This window comes from Centroberyx gerrardi, chromosome 13 (assembly GCF_048128805.1).
Source record: "Centroberyx gerrardi isolate f3 chromosome 13, fCenGer3.hap1.cur.20231027, whole genome shotgun sequence".
Taxonomy (NCBI): Eukaryota; Metazoa; Chordata; class Actinopteri; order Beryciformes; family Berycidae; genus Centroberyx; species Centroberyx gerrardi.
Genome location: NC_136009.1, coordinates 31,651,602 through 31,669,535, shown reverse-complemented (window position 1 = coordinate 31,669,535; position 17,934 = coordinate 31,651,602). Strand labels below are relative to the sequence as shown.

At 41.7% G+C, this 17,934-nt stretch overlaps 2 protein-coding genes across 2 annotated transcripts in view; one reads left to right on the top strand and one right to left on the bottom strand.

The window, feature by feature from the left end:
* Positions 1-7,735, top strand: part of LOC139923325 (E3 ubiquitin-protein ligase RNF31) — a 24,211-nt gene extending 16,476 nt beyond the window's left edge. Inside the window, exons 17-21 of the mRNA XM_071914066.2 lie at positions 377-490; positions 2,522-2,588; positions 2,660-2,753; positions 4,310-4,478; positions 7,422-7,735. Of these exons, the coding sequence (XP_071770167.2) occupies positions 377-490; positions 2,522-2,588; positions 2,660-2,753; positions 4,310-4,478; positions 7,422-7,550 (573 nt within the window). The 3' untranslated portion in view covers positions 7,551-7,735. The remainder of the gene's footprint in view (positions 1-376; positions 491-2,521; positions 2,589-2,659; positions 2,754-4,309; positions 4,479-7,421) is intronic.
* LOC139923323 (inositol monophosphatase 1-like) overlaps positions 7,092-17,934 on the bottom strand; it is a 14,140-nt gene continuing 3,297 nt past the window's right edge. Inside the window, exons 6-9 of the mRNA XM_078287681.1 lie at positions 17,739-17,847; positions 14,347-14,455; positions 9,837-9,988; positions 7,092-9,201 (exon numbers count right to left, since the gene is read on the bottom strand). Coding sequence (XP_078143807.1) covers positions 9,074-9,201; positions 9,837-9,988; positions 14,347-14,455; positions 17,739-17,847 — 498 coding nt within the window. The 3' untranslated portion in view covers positions 7,092-9,073. The remainder of the gene's footprint in view (positions 9,202-9,836; positions 9,989-14,346; positions 14,456-17,738; positions 17,848-17,934) is intronic.

The window sequence follows — 17,934 nt, the reverse complement described above, 5'->3', positions numbered from 1 at the left end:
CGACCTGTGGGACAGCTCACTTCTCTAATCTGCTGCCTGCCACTGCAGCAGAAAAATTGACTTTTTCATAGATCATTGGTTCTCAATCATGGTCCATGGAGGTTTACATTCCAATAAATCACTACAGTCACTCCTTTCACCAATTAACACACCTTCAGCCCAAGTGGAGGAACTATTTAGTGAAATGATCTGCTGTAGTGATTGGTTGGAATGAAAACCTCCATGGACCATGATAGGACACCACTGCCCTCGACCATTTGGACCATCAGACTGTGACTCTGTAAAGTGGCCCTCTGTATGTCCAGAGTTAAGGTGGGTTTCAGGTGTTTTTAATTTGGAGTGTAAAAGTGTGATGGTGAGTTGTGTTGGTCCTCAGGTCTGTGGTTTCTCTGTGGACTGTGGAGCTAAAGGCCTCCATGCCCACCACCCCAGAGACTGCCTGTACCACCTGAGGGACTGGGGCGTGGCCCGCCTGCACCTGCTGCTACAGGTAAGAACCACCTGAGAGACTGGGGCGTGGCCCACCTACACCTGCTGCTACAGGTAAGAACCACCTGAGGGACAGGGGCGTGGCCCACCTACACCTGCTGCTACAGGTAAGAACCACCTGAGGGACAGGGGCATGGCCCGCCTACACCTGCTGCTACAGGTAAGAACCACCTGAGGGACAGGGGCGTGGCCCACCTACACCTGCTGCTACAGGTAAGAACCACCTGAGGGACAGGGGCATGGCCCGCCTACACCTGCTGCTACAGGTAAGAACCACCTGAGGGACTGGGGCGTGGCCCGCCTGCACCTGCTGCTACAGGTAAGAACCACCTGAGGGACAGGGGCGTGGCCCGCCTGCACCTGCTGCTACAGGTAAGAACCACCTGAGGGACAGGGGCGTGGCCCGCCTGCACCTGCTGCTACAGGTAAATCCTGCTTATTCCAGTGCTGCATTCACATCATATGGGAAGACGGTAAATAGAAGTTTTTTGTTCAGCTTTCACATGGTAAAGATAAGATATCACTTTATTAATCCCCTTGGGGAAATTCGGGTGCCACAGCAGCAACTGGCAGAACAGTACCAGGGAAAAATAAGTACAGAAGATAATAAAGAGAAGAGGTAATAAGATAAAAAATAAAGGTAATGTACATAATACTAAATACTACTAGAAAATACCGTTCACCTTGGTTTTAAGGTATTTAATATTTCAGCTGGTCCTGGCTGGATCCCCAGTCACTGCAGAGCTCTTAGAGGCATCAAACAGGCGGACAGAGGGAGCAGTTCACTTCACAGGTGTATTATCAGTAAAGTTCTTCAGGTTACAAACAGTCCAGTGGGACCGTGTGAAGCATGGTTTCTAGAGAGGAAAAAGGAACAAAAGTGTAGTAAGTAAAGTAAGGAATTGTCCTAGGCTGAACTTGCTGTCCTTTGCATCATTCTCCGGGTTGGAAGGCAACGCATCAGCCGGGCTACAGGCCTCCGCTACATCCTGTCCTTCACCGTGACAGCTGTGACTCGGATCTGCTCATCTGTTCCCGGAATCAACTCAGAAATCTGTCCAGCTGATCAGGGAGCTGAGGGCTGACAAGCGTCACTAGTCAACCTCTAGAGCGTAGAGGGTCGGAGGTGGTGGCTGCATTATTCATACAGTCTCACTGAGAAGATGAGGCAGTTATCCAATTGTCAGTTGTCATCCCAGCGTTTGGCATCGTTGGTGTTGCTATGAGATGCAGGGATTTCCGTGTGGGAAATGCGCTCCTGTTCATTAATGTTGGCACAGTTTGGAACAAGAATGACATAAAATTTACATCGACAGCGACGCGCTTCATGCGCTGGACTTCAGCTGTTTCCTTGTTGCTTTGCATCTGACAGCTGAGGTGAGCTGTATTTTCTAGTAGTATCTACCATCTGTGGAGAATCCCCTGGCTGCCCGGCCTCTCCCTGCTTGCTTGCCTGGCACCTCCAGGCTCCGCCTATAAAGTGCGCCCATGTGACGCACGGAGCGTTGCTGCCACAGGCAGTTTGGATGAACCTTCTTTCATTCTGTGGTCACAACACTTAAAATGCCATGACAGGACACGGTACTTCATAGATTTGAGTTTGTGGTCGACATTACAATGTTTGGTTTGCTGCAAAACATGAAGTCAGATGTTTCATCACAAAGTTCACGTGTGTTAAGAAGCTGATCAGCTGATCAGGACAAACCAAAGACTAAAGAAAACTAGAATCATGGGATCTTGATGGATTCAAACTTCAGGCCGTTCTGACAGATATTCCCATATGAAGTGAATTCAGCACAAGGCTTCAGTTGCTCCACCTTCACGTCTCTGACAGTGACAGCACAGATCAACACTAATATCTATCTTCCCTGTTTTGCCTTTTCCCAGTTTGTCACTTCATAAGTTAGATTCTTATCAGTGGAACTGAACATAAGATTTCTTAACTAGATGTCAGATGTACAGTATTGATGAAATGGACCATGTTACCTTGATAAGGTGTATTAAATGAACTAAACTGAACACTGTCTTTCAGCATTACAGCGTCTCTCTCTCCTGGTTGGGAACAGCCAATGGCAGCTCAGCTGACTCTAATCTAGGAGGTAATGTGTATTTCTGCCCTTTAGCTGGTGGTTTTTCTCTCTTAGTTTTATTAACTTCTCTGTTTTTCCAGGAGTGTGTTCGGTTCTGGAGCTGAGAGACGCCGGCAGCAGGAGGGAGGAGCCATGTGGCCGACCCGCTCTGCCCGAATACAGAGGATACTGCCAGTAAGACCCACTGGTCCCAGTACCAGTCTGACACCAGTACCAGTCTGACACCAGTACCAGTCTGACACCAGTACCAGTCTGACACCAGTACCAGTCTGACACCCCCTGAGGCTCATGTCCGTCCGTACCACTTCAAGATTATCAACATTTAGAAAGAGGGAATTGTCGGTGTGCGTACGCAGTTTCATGAATCCGATTATTCTGTCCGTACGTACTTTCCTCAGCTGTTAGTGAGACTCCGGTCTGCCCAGCAGCCCAGTGTCCGAACCGCTGGGCAGCAGTGTTGGGCAAGAAAATGTAATCAATTACTCTTTACTTATTACTCCTTTAAAAAGTAATCACATTACTTTACAAATTACTCTGCAGGAACAGTAATTAGTTACATTACGTGTTACATTACGTTCCGTTACACCCAGCTTCAGTGGATCGTCGTGGCAACAGATTCTCCTTGTTGTTGTTTCTCATCTCTGTTTCTGTATCAGATGTTTGATAAACTGGATGTTGTGTCTCTCTGTGGAAACACAAAGTTCACAGCAGACCAGAATGTTCTGATCCTGACTGAGATCAATTCAAAGTAATGGAAAACTTCCAGCGGCTGAAAGTCTGCATCTCTCCCTCAGCCTCCAGCTTCTGTTTTGCTTTTTTAGCGAACAGCCGACGAAAACCGGCTGCATTCCTTAAAATACTTTGGATTTGGAAAAAAAACAAAAAACTTTGAATATTTCACAGGAGAGAAAAGAAAAGGTTGAAGGAGGTTCAGGTTTCAGTAACGCAGCAACAGAGCTTTACTGGGATTAGTAACTGTAATATAATTACTGAATTTGAAATTGTAATCCCTACACTGCTGTTACTGACAAAAGAAATCACATTACTGTAATGTGTAATGTTACTGAGTAACACTGCTGGTCAGACTGGCTCCGGGTTCTAACCTGTGATGGATCAGAGCGGCGCCTGCACACTGCGGCACACGTGTGAAACACTGCTCTGTTTTTATGGGCAAAACAAGTCTTTTTTTTCTTCTACAAGTCTCTACAAGTCTATTATTTCTTACAGAAATGATAATGAGCGAACCTTTGTGACGCCACAAAGTTACGGAAGTCCAAACGGCTCGTTTAGAGGCTCGCTTTTCTAATATGGATTGTGTGGATTTAGTTTTGATACTTTCACCATGTTTAGATACACATCCAACTCCTTTATCATCACAGAGGAGAGGGAGTCCTGTTTACACCATGTGGAGCTTTAATGATCATGCAGTTCTTTGATAACTGTGAAAAGGTAACGACAAATTATTTACACCAAATACATTTCACATCAATTATCAGAACACAGAAAAAACCACCACAGAAAATGTAGATTTATTGTTTTCCCATAGAGACAGAGCGGGGCAGATCACTGTACCGCACTTTGTGGGCGTGGCCTGTTTGAAACGTCACGCCATTCTGATCCATGTCCTGTGCAGTGAAGTCAGAACCGTTTACGGTGTAGTGAGCAGGTTCAGTCAGCTCATCCGACCTGAGGTCTCGTCACCGGTTGTAAAGGCTCCACCCCTCTGGCAGGTCGCACTATAAGGAGCGCTTGGTGGAGCTGATCAACCGGAGCCGGGCCGACCCGGCCGTCCTCTTCGGCCCGGTGGAGATGATGTCGGAGCTGCGGCGCTGGCTGGTCGCCGTGCCGACCAGGAGACCGCAGGAGGCAGAGCCGCTGTACGCTCAGCGCCTTCGCACGGTCAGTGGAGGCTGCTGGGAAACTGACTTCTGTTTATCAATAGCTGGATTGAAGCTGATCAGACAATATCTTCTGATAATCAATACAAATCTGACTTCACATTTGAACATTTTAATGACAAACTTTATTCTGTCAGTAACCTGTCTGTCTGTCTGTCTGTCAGTAACCTGTCTGGCTGTCAGTAACCTGTCTGTCTGTCTGTCTGTCAGTAACCTGTCTGGCTGTCAGTAACCTGTCTGTCTGTCAGGAACCTGTCTGTCTGTCTGTCAGTAACCTGTCTGTCTGTCTGTCAGTAACCTGTCTGGCTGTCAGTGACCTGTCTGTCTGTCAGTAACCTGTCAGTAACCTGTCTGTCTGTCTGTCTGTCAGTAACCTGTCTGTCTGTCTGTCAGTAACCTGTCTGTCAGTAACCTGTCTGTCTCAGTACAAAATCTTTTCCCAGAAAAAAATGACTTATAAAAACTTAGAAGTAGAAAAAAGGACAAACATAGACAAACTGAAAAAACAGCGACAATGTTACTTTGCAACATTCTGCATTACAAAGGCAATAACAGCAAAACACCTACACAACATGCTCAGCCAACAGAGCTCCGTCTGTAAGGCTGTACAGACAAAAACCTGTCTGTTATATCCTATTCAGGATATTAAAATATATTTACACCGGCAGAACCGGACAGCGCACCGCCCTGTTCACATAAACATAAACCCAAACTGCAGAGGTTTGATTACAGCCGTTGTTGCTTCGGTCCCAGGGTCAGCTCACGAATAACAGCAAATGCTCAAGCAGCTGTTGACACACATCAGCAGTAAAAGGAAATCAAAGAATGAAAACACCCAGCCGAGCATTGTTTGAATTAAGAAAGAACAACACACTCCTTCATTTCTATTAAATCAACCACATACAATGAAATCTGATTGAAATTTAGCTTCATTTAAAAGCTAATAGCTCATTTAATAGCTCATTTAAAATAAACAATGTAGCCTATTAACAGTAGGCCTATACGGCTAATACACAACACACCATTACTTAACGTGAAATCCCTTCACGGGCAAATATGAAGCAGTGAAAAACGAGTAAAACAACAGGCCTACCTTTGTTGTTTTCATGGCCTACAAAACAAGGTGCAAACGCCTGCGTTTAGTGTTGAATACAGAGATGATCTCATCGTAGTCCAAAGAGTCACAGTTCCTTTTCAAAGGACGAGAGGGCCGGGTTGGTGAGACGGTAGCACTCATGGATGCTCTGAGGTCTGCAGTGGAGAACAGTCTCTCAACACTACAAGAAGTCATGGGAAGGGTGATGATGACTCGAAGTAGTTCGTTGAGGTTTGGAAAAATGTCAGGAGCACAAATGTCCAATACTTCCATGAGAGATGGAAATTCCAGCCCGTTGGCTACTTTCCGACGCAGCTGCGCAATGAATATTGTTAATTCAGCGTCCTCAGCCGAGATGTGATAGTGATCACACGGGGTCCGCAGAGACTCCTTCTGTGCAAATGTCTTAGACTGCGAGAAAAGTTGCTGCTGCCCTCATTATTCCATACGGATCCTCCTGGAAACGACTGTCCAGAAGCACCAAGATTTTCCATTCTTGACAGTGCAGGGAAATACCTTCAAATTTGGCTGTGAAGTTGGTTCATCAATTGCAGATAAATCGGCGGGTGAACCCGCGTCAGGCTGACCGCGAGAGAGCTCTGGCGCCGGGGGGCGAGCGGCCGGGCTAGCCTTCCTGTGGGCTAATGAGTCTGAAGAACCGGGCCGGCTGGACTCGGTCGATGGAGGCAGTGGCGTGTCTTCTTTTGCTTTTTTAAAATAACACATTAAAGAACTTTGTTTAGCCATTGTGGCGGTAACGTTACATTACGTTAGTTAGGTAGTTCGTTAGTTATTTAGTTAGTTAGTTCGTTAGTTATTTAGTTAGTTTGTTAGTTAGTTAGTTAGTTAGCTAATTCGTTAGTTAGTTAGTTCGTTAGTTATTTAGTTAGTTCGTTAGTTATTTAGTTAGTTCGTTAGTTAGTTAGCTAGTTAGTTAGCTAGTTCGTTAGTTAGTTCGTTAGTTATTTAGTTAGTTAGTTCGTTAGTTAGTTAGTTAGCTAATTCGTTAGTTAGTTAGTTCGTTAGTTATTTAGTTAGTTCGTTAGTTATTTAGTTAGTTCGTTAGTTAGCTAGTTAGTTAGCTAGTTCGTTAGTTAGTTCGTTAGTTATTTAGTTAGTTCGTTAGTTAGCTAGTTCGTTAGTTATTTAGTTAGTTCGTTAGTTATTTAGTTAGTTCGTTAGTTATTTAGTTAGTTCGTTAGTTAGCTAGTTAGTTAGCTAGTTAGTTCATTCGTTAGTTAGTTAGCTAGTTAGTTAGTTAGTTCGTTAGTTAGTTAGCTAGTTAGTTCATTCGTTAGTTAGTTAGCTAGTTAGTTAGTTAGTTCGTTAGTTAGTTAGCTAGTTCGTTCGTTAGTTAGCTAGTTAGTTAGTTAGTTAGTTAGTTAGCTAGCTAGCTAGCTAGTTAGTTAGTTAGTTAGTTGGCTGGAGAAGTTTGAGAAGTTTGCCTGTCGGAACCAGAGCAGCCAATTACGTTCCGGAGACTAATCAGAAGACAAATTAAACACGCACAAGTCAACAATAAATCAAGTTTATATTTATTTATTTTCTTACATACATTTTTATATTTTTTGTAACAAAATGTATTTTGATCAAACTTGGCTGGGTGGGCCAGTGCCGCCCAGGCCCATTACTGCCTACGCTGCTGGTCTGTCTGTCTGTCTGTAACCTGTCTGTCTGTCAGTAACCTGTCTGTAACCTGTCTGTCTGTCAGTAACCTGTCAGTAACCTGTCTGTCTGTCTGTCTGTCAGTAACCTGTCTGTCTGTCAGTAACCTGTCTGTCTGTCTGTCAGTAACCTGTCTGTCTGTCTGTCTATCAGTAACCTGTCTGTCTGTCTGTCTCTCCTCAGACTCTGACCAGCAGCGTTCCTCTCAGGAAACATGGACTCTCTCCAGTCAGACTGAAAGGTGACCTTTGCCCTCTGCCCCCCCCACCCCCGACCGAGCGGCAGGTACAACAACACCTCTTAATGATGTGAGCCAATCAGGCAGTGGTATTCTGTCACCGTAGCAACCAACAACTTTTATTTTCAGAGGATGAGAATCGGTCCGAGGAACAAAAACTGAAACTTGAACTGATGGAAGTGAACAGAGTTTCTGTGGTTCTGATCCTTGTTGAATGCATGAAGAGTCAAAATAATAAATGTAATCTTAACGGTCTGGTCTGTTAGTACGAGGCATGAAACAGAAACAAACACCTAATAATATAATATATAATAAACAGCCTGGCCTCCCGTCAGTCCTCATCCTGAGCTGGACATCAGTCTTGTTCCTGTGTTGTAGTACTCACAGTACTAGTACTGCAGTATCAGTGTGCTGCTGGACAGATATTACAGATATTATATTGATGGATTAGTGTCATTGAACATCTGATCGATGGTTAATCAGAGCTTCAGCTGCTGCTTTACCATAAAAGACTTTTCTAGAAGAAAAGAAGCCAAGATGAAGCAGGAAGTAGATCCTGGCTGTTAGCCGCCATGTTGGAGGACAGTAAGCAGCAAATCACATGACAGGAGGTTTGGAGTGAGAATCACTGAGTGTGTGTTCATGCCTTAACGAGCTAACGATGCTAACGAGCCTCCTGAGGATCTTGGCATCTTTCCATTGTCTCTGATTTGGAGCGCTAGCCTCCTGTTAGCGTTTATTAGCGATGCTAATGCGAGTCAGTGGGGTTTTAAACAACGTCTGAAGCACTAATCAGTTGTTACAGCTGATGGAGGTCTGGTCCGTGACGACCAGGCTGGGCGCCCTCAACCCTCCTTCAGCTCAGTGTTATCAGTGGTTCAGTTTTTCTGCACTTTAACTGTTTCAATAAATAACTTATTCAAATCTGCTGTCCGTTCTATTCTGTTTTCTACTGATGATGTGCGGATACTTGGTCTTTCTAAAAAATTATCACTTTATTGAATTTGGTTTCAGTACACACACACGCATTTTCTTTATCATGGATTGCATGAAATAGCTTCAGTGATAAATACAATACACATCAGCTGACAAATGAAAAATTCCCTCTCCTCTAACACAAAAGATGAAGATGTAAAAAGTACAGCGGTGTTTTAAAAAACCTCACTCACAAAAATATTCAGCTAAATACGAGACAGCAGCCGTTTCCATCCAAGTGTCAAACTGAATAAGAAATGAATTCAGTTTCAGTCTGAAAAACATCCAGAAAGAAAAAGTCTTTCAGGAATGATTCGTATTGGAAGTTATATTGGAACAATATAATATAATATAATATAATATAATATATATAAATACACACTGTGATGTTCAACAGACGGAGCCTTCTGATGTTCAGATGTTTCAGAGCATCCAAAGTAAACTGATGTCATTCCTTATTCGACAAACGTCTTTCTATTTATCACAAACTTGACTAAAAACGTTTCCACCTCGAACGAGTGAATACATTTTATGGAAATTTGCCATCACCGTTCAGCTCTTCTGATTGGATGCATCATGTTCATCACCATGGAAACAGTGGACGGAAACCCGGCGGCGGTCCTCAGGGTTTGGGCTGCGGAGCGTCGTCTCTCTGCGGAGCGAAGGCGTCGATCTCTCTGACGATCCGCTCAGCGATGCTCCTGCTGTTGGCGGCGACGACTCTCCTGGACATCAGGTCCAGCTCGCCGCCTGCAGACACGAGACTCAGCTGGGCTCGTAAAGCTTTATGAGTTTGATCGTTATGATACGGAGGAGTAGGGCCGCTCAGGAGGGAGAACAAATTAACTCAAAACTGTTGAGAAAAACATTTAAATTAACTTGAGAAAAATAAATATTCAGGCTCTCTCAGTGACGATGTGGCGTCCGGCTGCCTGACATGATAAATAAAGTTTTTTCCTCCTGAAAAGGCCGATCTGCAGCACCGTCTCTTCAAAGTTCTAATGAGCATATAATAAGCAAGTCCAAATTGTTTAATTTTTTAAATTTGTTTTTCTCAAAAGTTTATTTCCATTTAAATCTCAAGTTTCAATTTTTTTCTTCAAAAAATCTCAACTTTTGCTCAAAAAGTTTTGATTTTATTCCCAAAATGTTCAACTTTATTCCCAAAATATATTTTTTACCCTCCTGTGCCCCTGACACTCTTCATTATTATTAAGAGCGAAACATCTAGGTGGCTGAAGACTTTATAGGGAAACTGTTTAGTTAATGACTTTTAACTGAATGCAATGTTCTGAAGAAAAGACTAACATTTAAAATGCACCATGCAGTCACAAAGCTCTTTAGCACTCTAATGACATCAGTAATAATCCAGTGACTCCTCCCACCTCCCACGTCCATCAGGACGCCACCGGCCTCGGACACGATGAGCGAGCCGGCGGCGATGTCCCACACATGGATCCCGATCTCATAGTAAGCCTCGACACAGCCGGACGCCACCAGACACATGTTGACCGCCGCCGTGCCCGCACCGCGCATCCTGAAACACATGAACTGTGACATCACACCCTGAAACACATGAACTGTGACATCACACCCTGAAACGCATGAACTGTGACATCACATCCTGAAACACATGAACTGTGACATCACACCCTGAAACGCATGAACTGTGACATCACATCCTGAAACACATGAACTGTGACATCACACCCTGAAAACACATGAACTGTGACATCACACCCTGAAAACACATGAACTGTGACATCACACCCTGAAAACACATGAACTGTGACATCACATCCTGAAACACATGAACTGTGACATCACACCCTGAAACACATGAACTGTGACATCACACCCTGAAACACATGAACTGTGACATCACATCCTGAAACACATGAACTGTGACATCACACCCTGAAACGCATGAACTGTGACATCACATCCTGAAACACATGAACTGTGACATCACACCCTGAAAACACATGAACTGTGACATCACACCCTGAAAACACATGAACTGTGACATCACACCCTGAAAACACATGAACTGTGACATCACATCCTGAAACACATGAACTGTGACATCACACCCTGAAACACATGAACTGTGACATCACACCCTGAAAACACATGAACTGTGACATCACACCCTGAAACACATGAACTGTGACATCACACCCTGAAAACACATGAACTGTGACATCACATCCTGAAACACATGAACCTGGTATTACAGTATTACAGTATTACAGTATTGCAGTATTACAGTGTTGTAGTACAGTATTGCACTCTGTATTAGTTCTTGATTTAAGCGCAGCCTTTGACAGTCGATCACTCAATTCTTTTAAAAAGACTTTGCAGCTCGGTCTGTTTCTAACTGGTTTAGATATGAACTCACTGACGTGCGGTGTCCCCCAAGGTTCAATTTTAGGTCCTTTACTTTTTAATCTTTACATGCTTCCGCTTGGGAGCGTCATCAAGAAGCACGGCATACATTTTAACAGCAATGCTGACGACACAGCTCTACCCTGATCCTGATCCTGACACACAGCTCTACCCTGATCCTGATCCTGACACACAGCTCTACCCTGATCCTGATCCTGACACACAGCTCTACACTGATCCTGATCCTGATGACACAGCTCTACCCTGATCCTGATCCTGATCCTGATGACACAGCTCTACACTGATCCTGATCCTGATGACACACAGCTCTACCCTGATCCTGATCCTGACACACAGCTCTACACTGATCCTGATCCTGATCCTGATCCTGATGACACACAGCTCTACACTGATCCTGATCCTGATGACACAGCTCTACACTGATCCTGATCCTGATCCTGATGACACAGCTCTACACTGATCCTGATCCTGATCCTGATGACACAGCTCTACACTAGGGCTGCACGATTATGGCAAAAATCATAATCACGATTATTTTGATTGATATTGAGATCACGATTATTTAACATGATTACTCATTGACTTTGGGAACATCATGCATTTATTGAACTTTTAAAAAAAAACCATTGGATTTCTTTGAACTTTAAATATAATTGAACTGAAAAACAAAGAAATAAATGCAAATAAATAAATAAATAAATAAAAGTAAAAAAAATGAGATAAATAAATAACTAAAATAAATAATATATAAAAAATAAATAACACCGACTATGTTGTAGTGCACTGTCACAACCTACTGCAAAATATTCAACATATTGGTAAACTATATCTCTATATTCTTTCAGTCAGTCACTTAGTCAGGTAACAGAGGCACCTGACTGACTGATGTCGCATCACATCACGTCTGTAATTTGGGGTCTCGCGGTGTGAAAACAAAAGTGAAACTTAACATACCACAGTCAGTAATGGGGATTTGTAGACAGTAACTTGTCTTCGCTGCCATACAGACTTAAACGGTAGGTGACTTTAACGTTACCTCGTGGTATTTAAGTAACGTTAGTGGAATTAGGTAATTTAACCATGTCGCAGTGCTTCAGTGCAATTGAACACGCACCGTGGGTCTGTACAGTGTTTCCACACCAATGATTTTTTTTTTTTACCTTTCCTGTCGACCAACGGCTCTCTTTCTGTCATCTTCTACCAAGGAAGGTTTAAAAATAAACGGAGAAACGCGCCGGCCGGCTCTCTGTTACCGACTCCAGCTGAAACTATACCACAGCATGTTTGGGCTTTGGAGGAGGGGCGGAGCGGAGCGCACCGTTGCGGAGGAAAGGGGTGCGCTGGATTTACAACACAAGACAAAACGAGAGCAACATTGCTAAACGGAATGAGGCACAAAAATCGTTTTATCTCGATTTTCTTGTTTTCATAATCGTGGGAAGCCAAAATCGTAATCGAAAATAAAATTCGATTAATCGCCCAGCCCTACTCTACACTGATCCTGATCCTGATCCTGACACACAGCTCTACCCTGATCCTGATCCTGATCCTGACACACAGCTCTACCCTGATCCTGATCCTGATGACACACAGCTCTACACTGATCCTGATCCTGATCCTGACACACAGCTCTACACTGATCCTGATCCTGATCCTGACACACAGCTCTACCCTGATCCTGATCCTGATGACACACAGCTCTACCCTGATCCTGATCCTGATGACACAGCTCTACACTGATCCTGATGACACAGCTCGACACTGATCCTGATCCTGATGACACAGCTCTACACTGATCCTGATCCTGATGACACACAGCTCTACACTGATCCTGATCCTGATGACACAGCTCTACACTGATCCTGATCCTGATCCTGACACACAGCTCTACACTGATCCTGATCCTGATCCTGACACACAGCTCTACACTGATCCTGATCCTGATGACACAGCTCTACACTGATCCTGATCCTGATGACACACAGCTCTACACTGATCCTGATCCTGACACACAGCTCTACACTGATCCTGATGACACACAGCTCTACACTGATCCTGATCCTGACACACAGCTCTACACTGATCCTGATGACACACAGCTCTACACTGATCCTGATCCTGATCCTGACACACAGCTCTACCCTGATCCTGATCCTGATGACACACAGCTCTACACTGATCCTGATCCTGATCCTGACACACAGCTCTACCCTGATCCTGATGACACAGCTCTACACTGATCCTGATCCTGATCCTGACACACAGCTCTACCCTGATCCTGATCCTGATGACACAGCTCTACACTGATCCTGATCCTGATGACACACAGCTCTACACTGATCCTGATCCTGATGACACAGCTCTACCCTGATCCTGATCCTGATGACACAGCTCTACACTGATCCTGATCCTGATGACACACAGCTCTACACTGATCCTGATCCTGATGACACACAGCTCTACACTGATCCTGATCCTGATCCTGATGACACACAGCTCTACACTGATCCTGATCCTGATCCTGACGACACAGAGCCAATCGCTGCTCTTTTTAACTGTATTTTACATACCAAATTATGGATGGCCCACAATTTTCTACAGCTCAACCAGGACAAAACTGAAGTTTTGGTTTTTGGTCCTGAGGCTCAGAGAGAGAAACTGGCCACAAACTGCAGTCACTGGCATTAAACCCGTCATCAGGTAAAAACTTAGGAGTTATTTATGATTCAGACCTAAATTTTGAGCCGCATATTAGAAATGTTTCCAAGACTGCTTTTTATCATCTTAAGAACATTGCCAAAGTTTGTCCGTTTCTCTCTCAAGCTAACAGAGACATTAATGCTTTCATCACCTCCAGGATGGACTGCAGTGCTCTCCTCACGGTCTGCCCAAAAAGACAATCTGTCAGGTACAATTAATACAAAACTCAGCTGCTCGTGTGTTGGCCCGGAGCAGCACCACACCAGTTTTAAAGTCTCTGCATTGGCTGCCTGTTAGTTTCAGGATTGATTTTAAGATCCTTTTACTGGTTTTTAAAGCTCTTAGTGGCCTTGCACCCAGCTATCTATCAGACCTTCTCTTAGCTAATGAACCCAGCAGAACCCTCAGTCTTCATCTTTTAGTTTCTGTGGTCCTCGCCTCTGAACCGCCTCCAGAAGACCTGAGGCTGCAGAGGGTGGCCACATTTTTAAAAGCAAACTCAAGACTTACCTTTTTAGTCTAGCTTTTACATCTTAATCACAACATTTTATGTTTTATGTTTTTACCCATATCTTATTATCTTGTTTTGTTTTAATCTTGTCTCTGGTGTTTCCTTAGTTTTATTGTCTTATCAACTTTTAGTCTGTGAAGCACTTTGTGTTACATTTGTTTGTATGAAAAGTGCTATACAAATAAAGTCTGATTGATTGATTAATTGATATTGCAGTATTACAGTATTACAGTATTACAGTATTGCAGTATTACAGTACACAGTACTCTGCGTACCCGTGGACAGGGATGCAGAGGATCTTCCTCATGCTGGAGAAGATGTGGTCCACGGCCTCCGGGTCTCTGCTGGACCCGAACTCAGTGGAAATGATGGACTGGCTGATTTCTGACAGGAAGTAAACACCACAGGTCAGAGGTCAGCTGTTTGAGGACTGCGTTCTGATTGGCTCAGAGGATCACCACATGATATTCTGTTTTCTATACAACTTCTGAGATCAATTACATTACATTATTACCATACTACACCATGCTATAGTACATTATACTATATATAGTACACTATACTATACTACACCATGCTATAGTACACTGTACTATACTACACCATGCTATAGTACATTATACTATATATAGTACACTATACTATACTACACCATGCTATAGTACACTGTACTATACTACACCATGCTATAGTACATTATACTATATATAGTACACTATAGTATACTACACCATGCTATAGTACACTGTACTATACTACACCATGCTATAGTACATTATACTATATATAGTACACTATACTATACTACACTATGCTATAGTACACTGTACTATACTACACCATGCTATAGTACATTATACTATATATAGTACACTATACTATACTACACCATGCTATAGTACACTGTACTATACTACACCATGCTATAGTACATTATACTATATATAGTACACTATACTATACTACACCATGCTATAGTACACTGTACTATACTACACCATGCTATAGTACATTATACTATATATAGTACACTATACTACACCATGCTATAGTACATTATACTATATATAGTACACTGTACTATACTACACCATGCTATAGTACATTATACTATATATAGTACACTATACTATACTACACCATGCTATAGTACATTATACTATATATAGTACACTATACTATACTACACCATGCTATAGTACATTATACTATATATAGTACACTGTACTATACTACACCATGCTATAGTACATTATACTATATATAGTACACTATACTATACTACACCATGCTATAGTACATTATACTATATATAGTACACTATACTATACTACACCATGCTATAGTACACTGTACTATACTACACCATGCTATAGTACATTATACTATATATAGTACACTATACTACACCATGCTATAGTACATTATACTATATATAGTACACTGTACTATACTACACCATGCTATAGTACATTATACTATATATAGTACACTATACTATACTACACCATGCTATAGTACATTATACTATATATAGTACACTGTACTATACTACACCATGCTATAGTACACTGTACTATACTACACCATGCTATAGTAGATTATACTATATATAGTACACTATACTATACTACACCATGCTATAGTACACTGTACTATACTACACCATGCTATAGTACATTATACTATATATAGTACACTGTACTATACTACACCATGCTATAGTACACTGTACTACACTACACCATGCTATAGTACACTGTACTATACTACACCATGCTATAGTACATTATACTATATATAGTACACTGTACTATACTACACCATGCTATAGTACACTGTACTACACTACACCATGCTATAGTACACTGTACTATACTACACCATGCTATAGTACATTATACTATATATAGTACACTATACTATACTACACCATGCTTTAGTACACTGTACTACACTACACCATGCTATAGTACATTATACTATATATAGTACACTATACTATACTACACCATGCTATAGTACACTGTACTACACTACACCATGCTATAGTACACTGTACTATACTACACCATGCTATAGTACATTATACTATATATAGTACACTATACTATACCACACCATGCTATAGTACACTGCACTACACTACACCATGCTATAGTACACTGTACTATACTACACCATGCTATAGTACACTGTACTATACTACACCATGCTATAGTACACTGTACTACACTACACCATGCTATAGTACACTGTACTACACTACACCATGCTATAGTACACTATACTATACCATGCTATAGTACACTACACTACAACATACTATAGTACAATACCATACTACACTATACTAAACCATACTACACCATGCTATAGTACACTACACTACACTACAACATACTATAGTACAATACCATAGTACACTATACTAAACCATAATACACCATGCTATAGTACACTATACTACAACATACTACACTGCCATACTATAGTACACCATACTATACTACATTAGTACACTTTACTATACTACAACATTCTATACTATACCATAGTACATTATACTATGCTACAACATACTATACTGCAACATATTATACTACACTGTACCATACTATAGTACAATATATTATACCATACTACACTACACATTACTACACCATACTATACTATACATCATACTACACATTACATATATATATATATATATATACTACTACTATACAATACAACACCAGACCAAACCACTTCTTACCATTATACCATTTTAACAATGCTGATCTATAAGTAAACCATGTCCGTTATTGATAAGTAAACCATGTCTGTTATTGATAAGTAAACCATGTCTGTTATTGATAAGTACATCATGTCTGTTATTGATAAGTAAACCATGTCCGTTATTGATAAGTACATCATGTCTGTTATTGATAAGTAAACCATGTGGGTTATTGATAAGTAAACCATGTCTGTTATTGATAAGTACATCATGTCTGTTATTGATAAGTACATCATGTCTGTTATTGATAAGTAAACCATGTCTGTTATTGATAAGTACATCATGTCTGTTATTGATAAGTAAACCATGTCTGTTATTGATAAGTACATCATGTCTGTTATTGATAAGTACATCATGTCTGTTATTGATAAGTAAACCATGTCTGTTATTGGTAAGTACATCATGTCTGTTATTGATAAGTAAACCATGTCTGTTATTGATAAGTAAACCATGTCTGTTATTGGTAAGTACATCATGTCTGTTATTGATAAGTAAACCATGTCTGTTATTGATAAGTAAACCATGTCTGTTATTGATAAGTAAACCATGTCTGTTATTGATAAGTAAACCATGTGTTATTGATAAGTAAACCATGTCTGTTATTGATAAGTACATCATGTCTGTTATTGATAAGTAAACCATGTCTGTTATTGATAAGTAAACCATGTCCGTTATTGATAAGTAAACCATGTGTTATTGATAAGTAAACCATGTCTGTTATTGATAAGTACATCATGTCTGTTATTGATAAGTAAACCATGTCTGTTATTGATAAGTAAACCATGTCTGTTATTGATAAGTAAACCATGTCCGTTATTGATAAGTAAACCATGTCCGTTATTGATAAGTACATCATGTTTGTTATTGATAAGTTAGTTATTGATTGACCTTTCTGATCAGAAACCTGCAGCGGTCGTCCGTTACAGAACGCTCCCTTCCCTCTTCTGGCTGTGAACATCTTGTCTTCAATACAGCTGTAGACCACGCCGAACTCCACCTGGACAGACAGGGACAGACCGTCTGTTAACCAGTCAGTTAACCAGCCTGTTAACCGGCCTGTCAGTGAGTCTGTTAACCGGTCTGT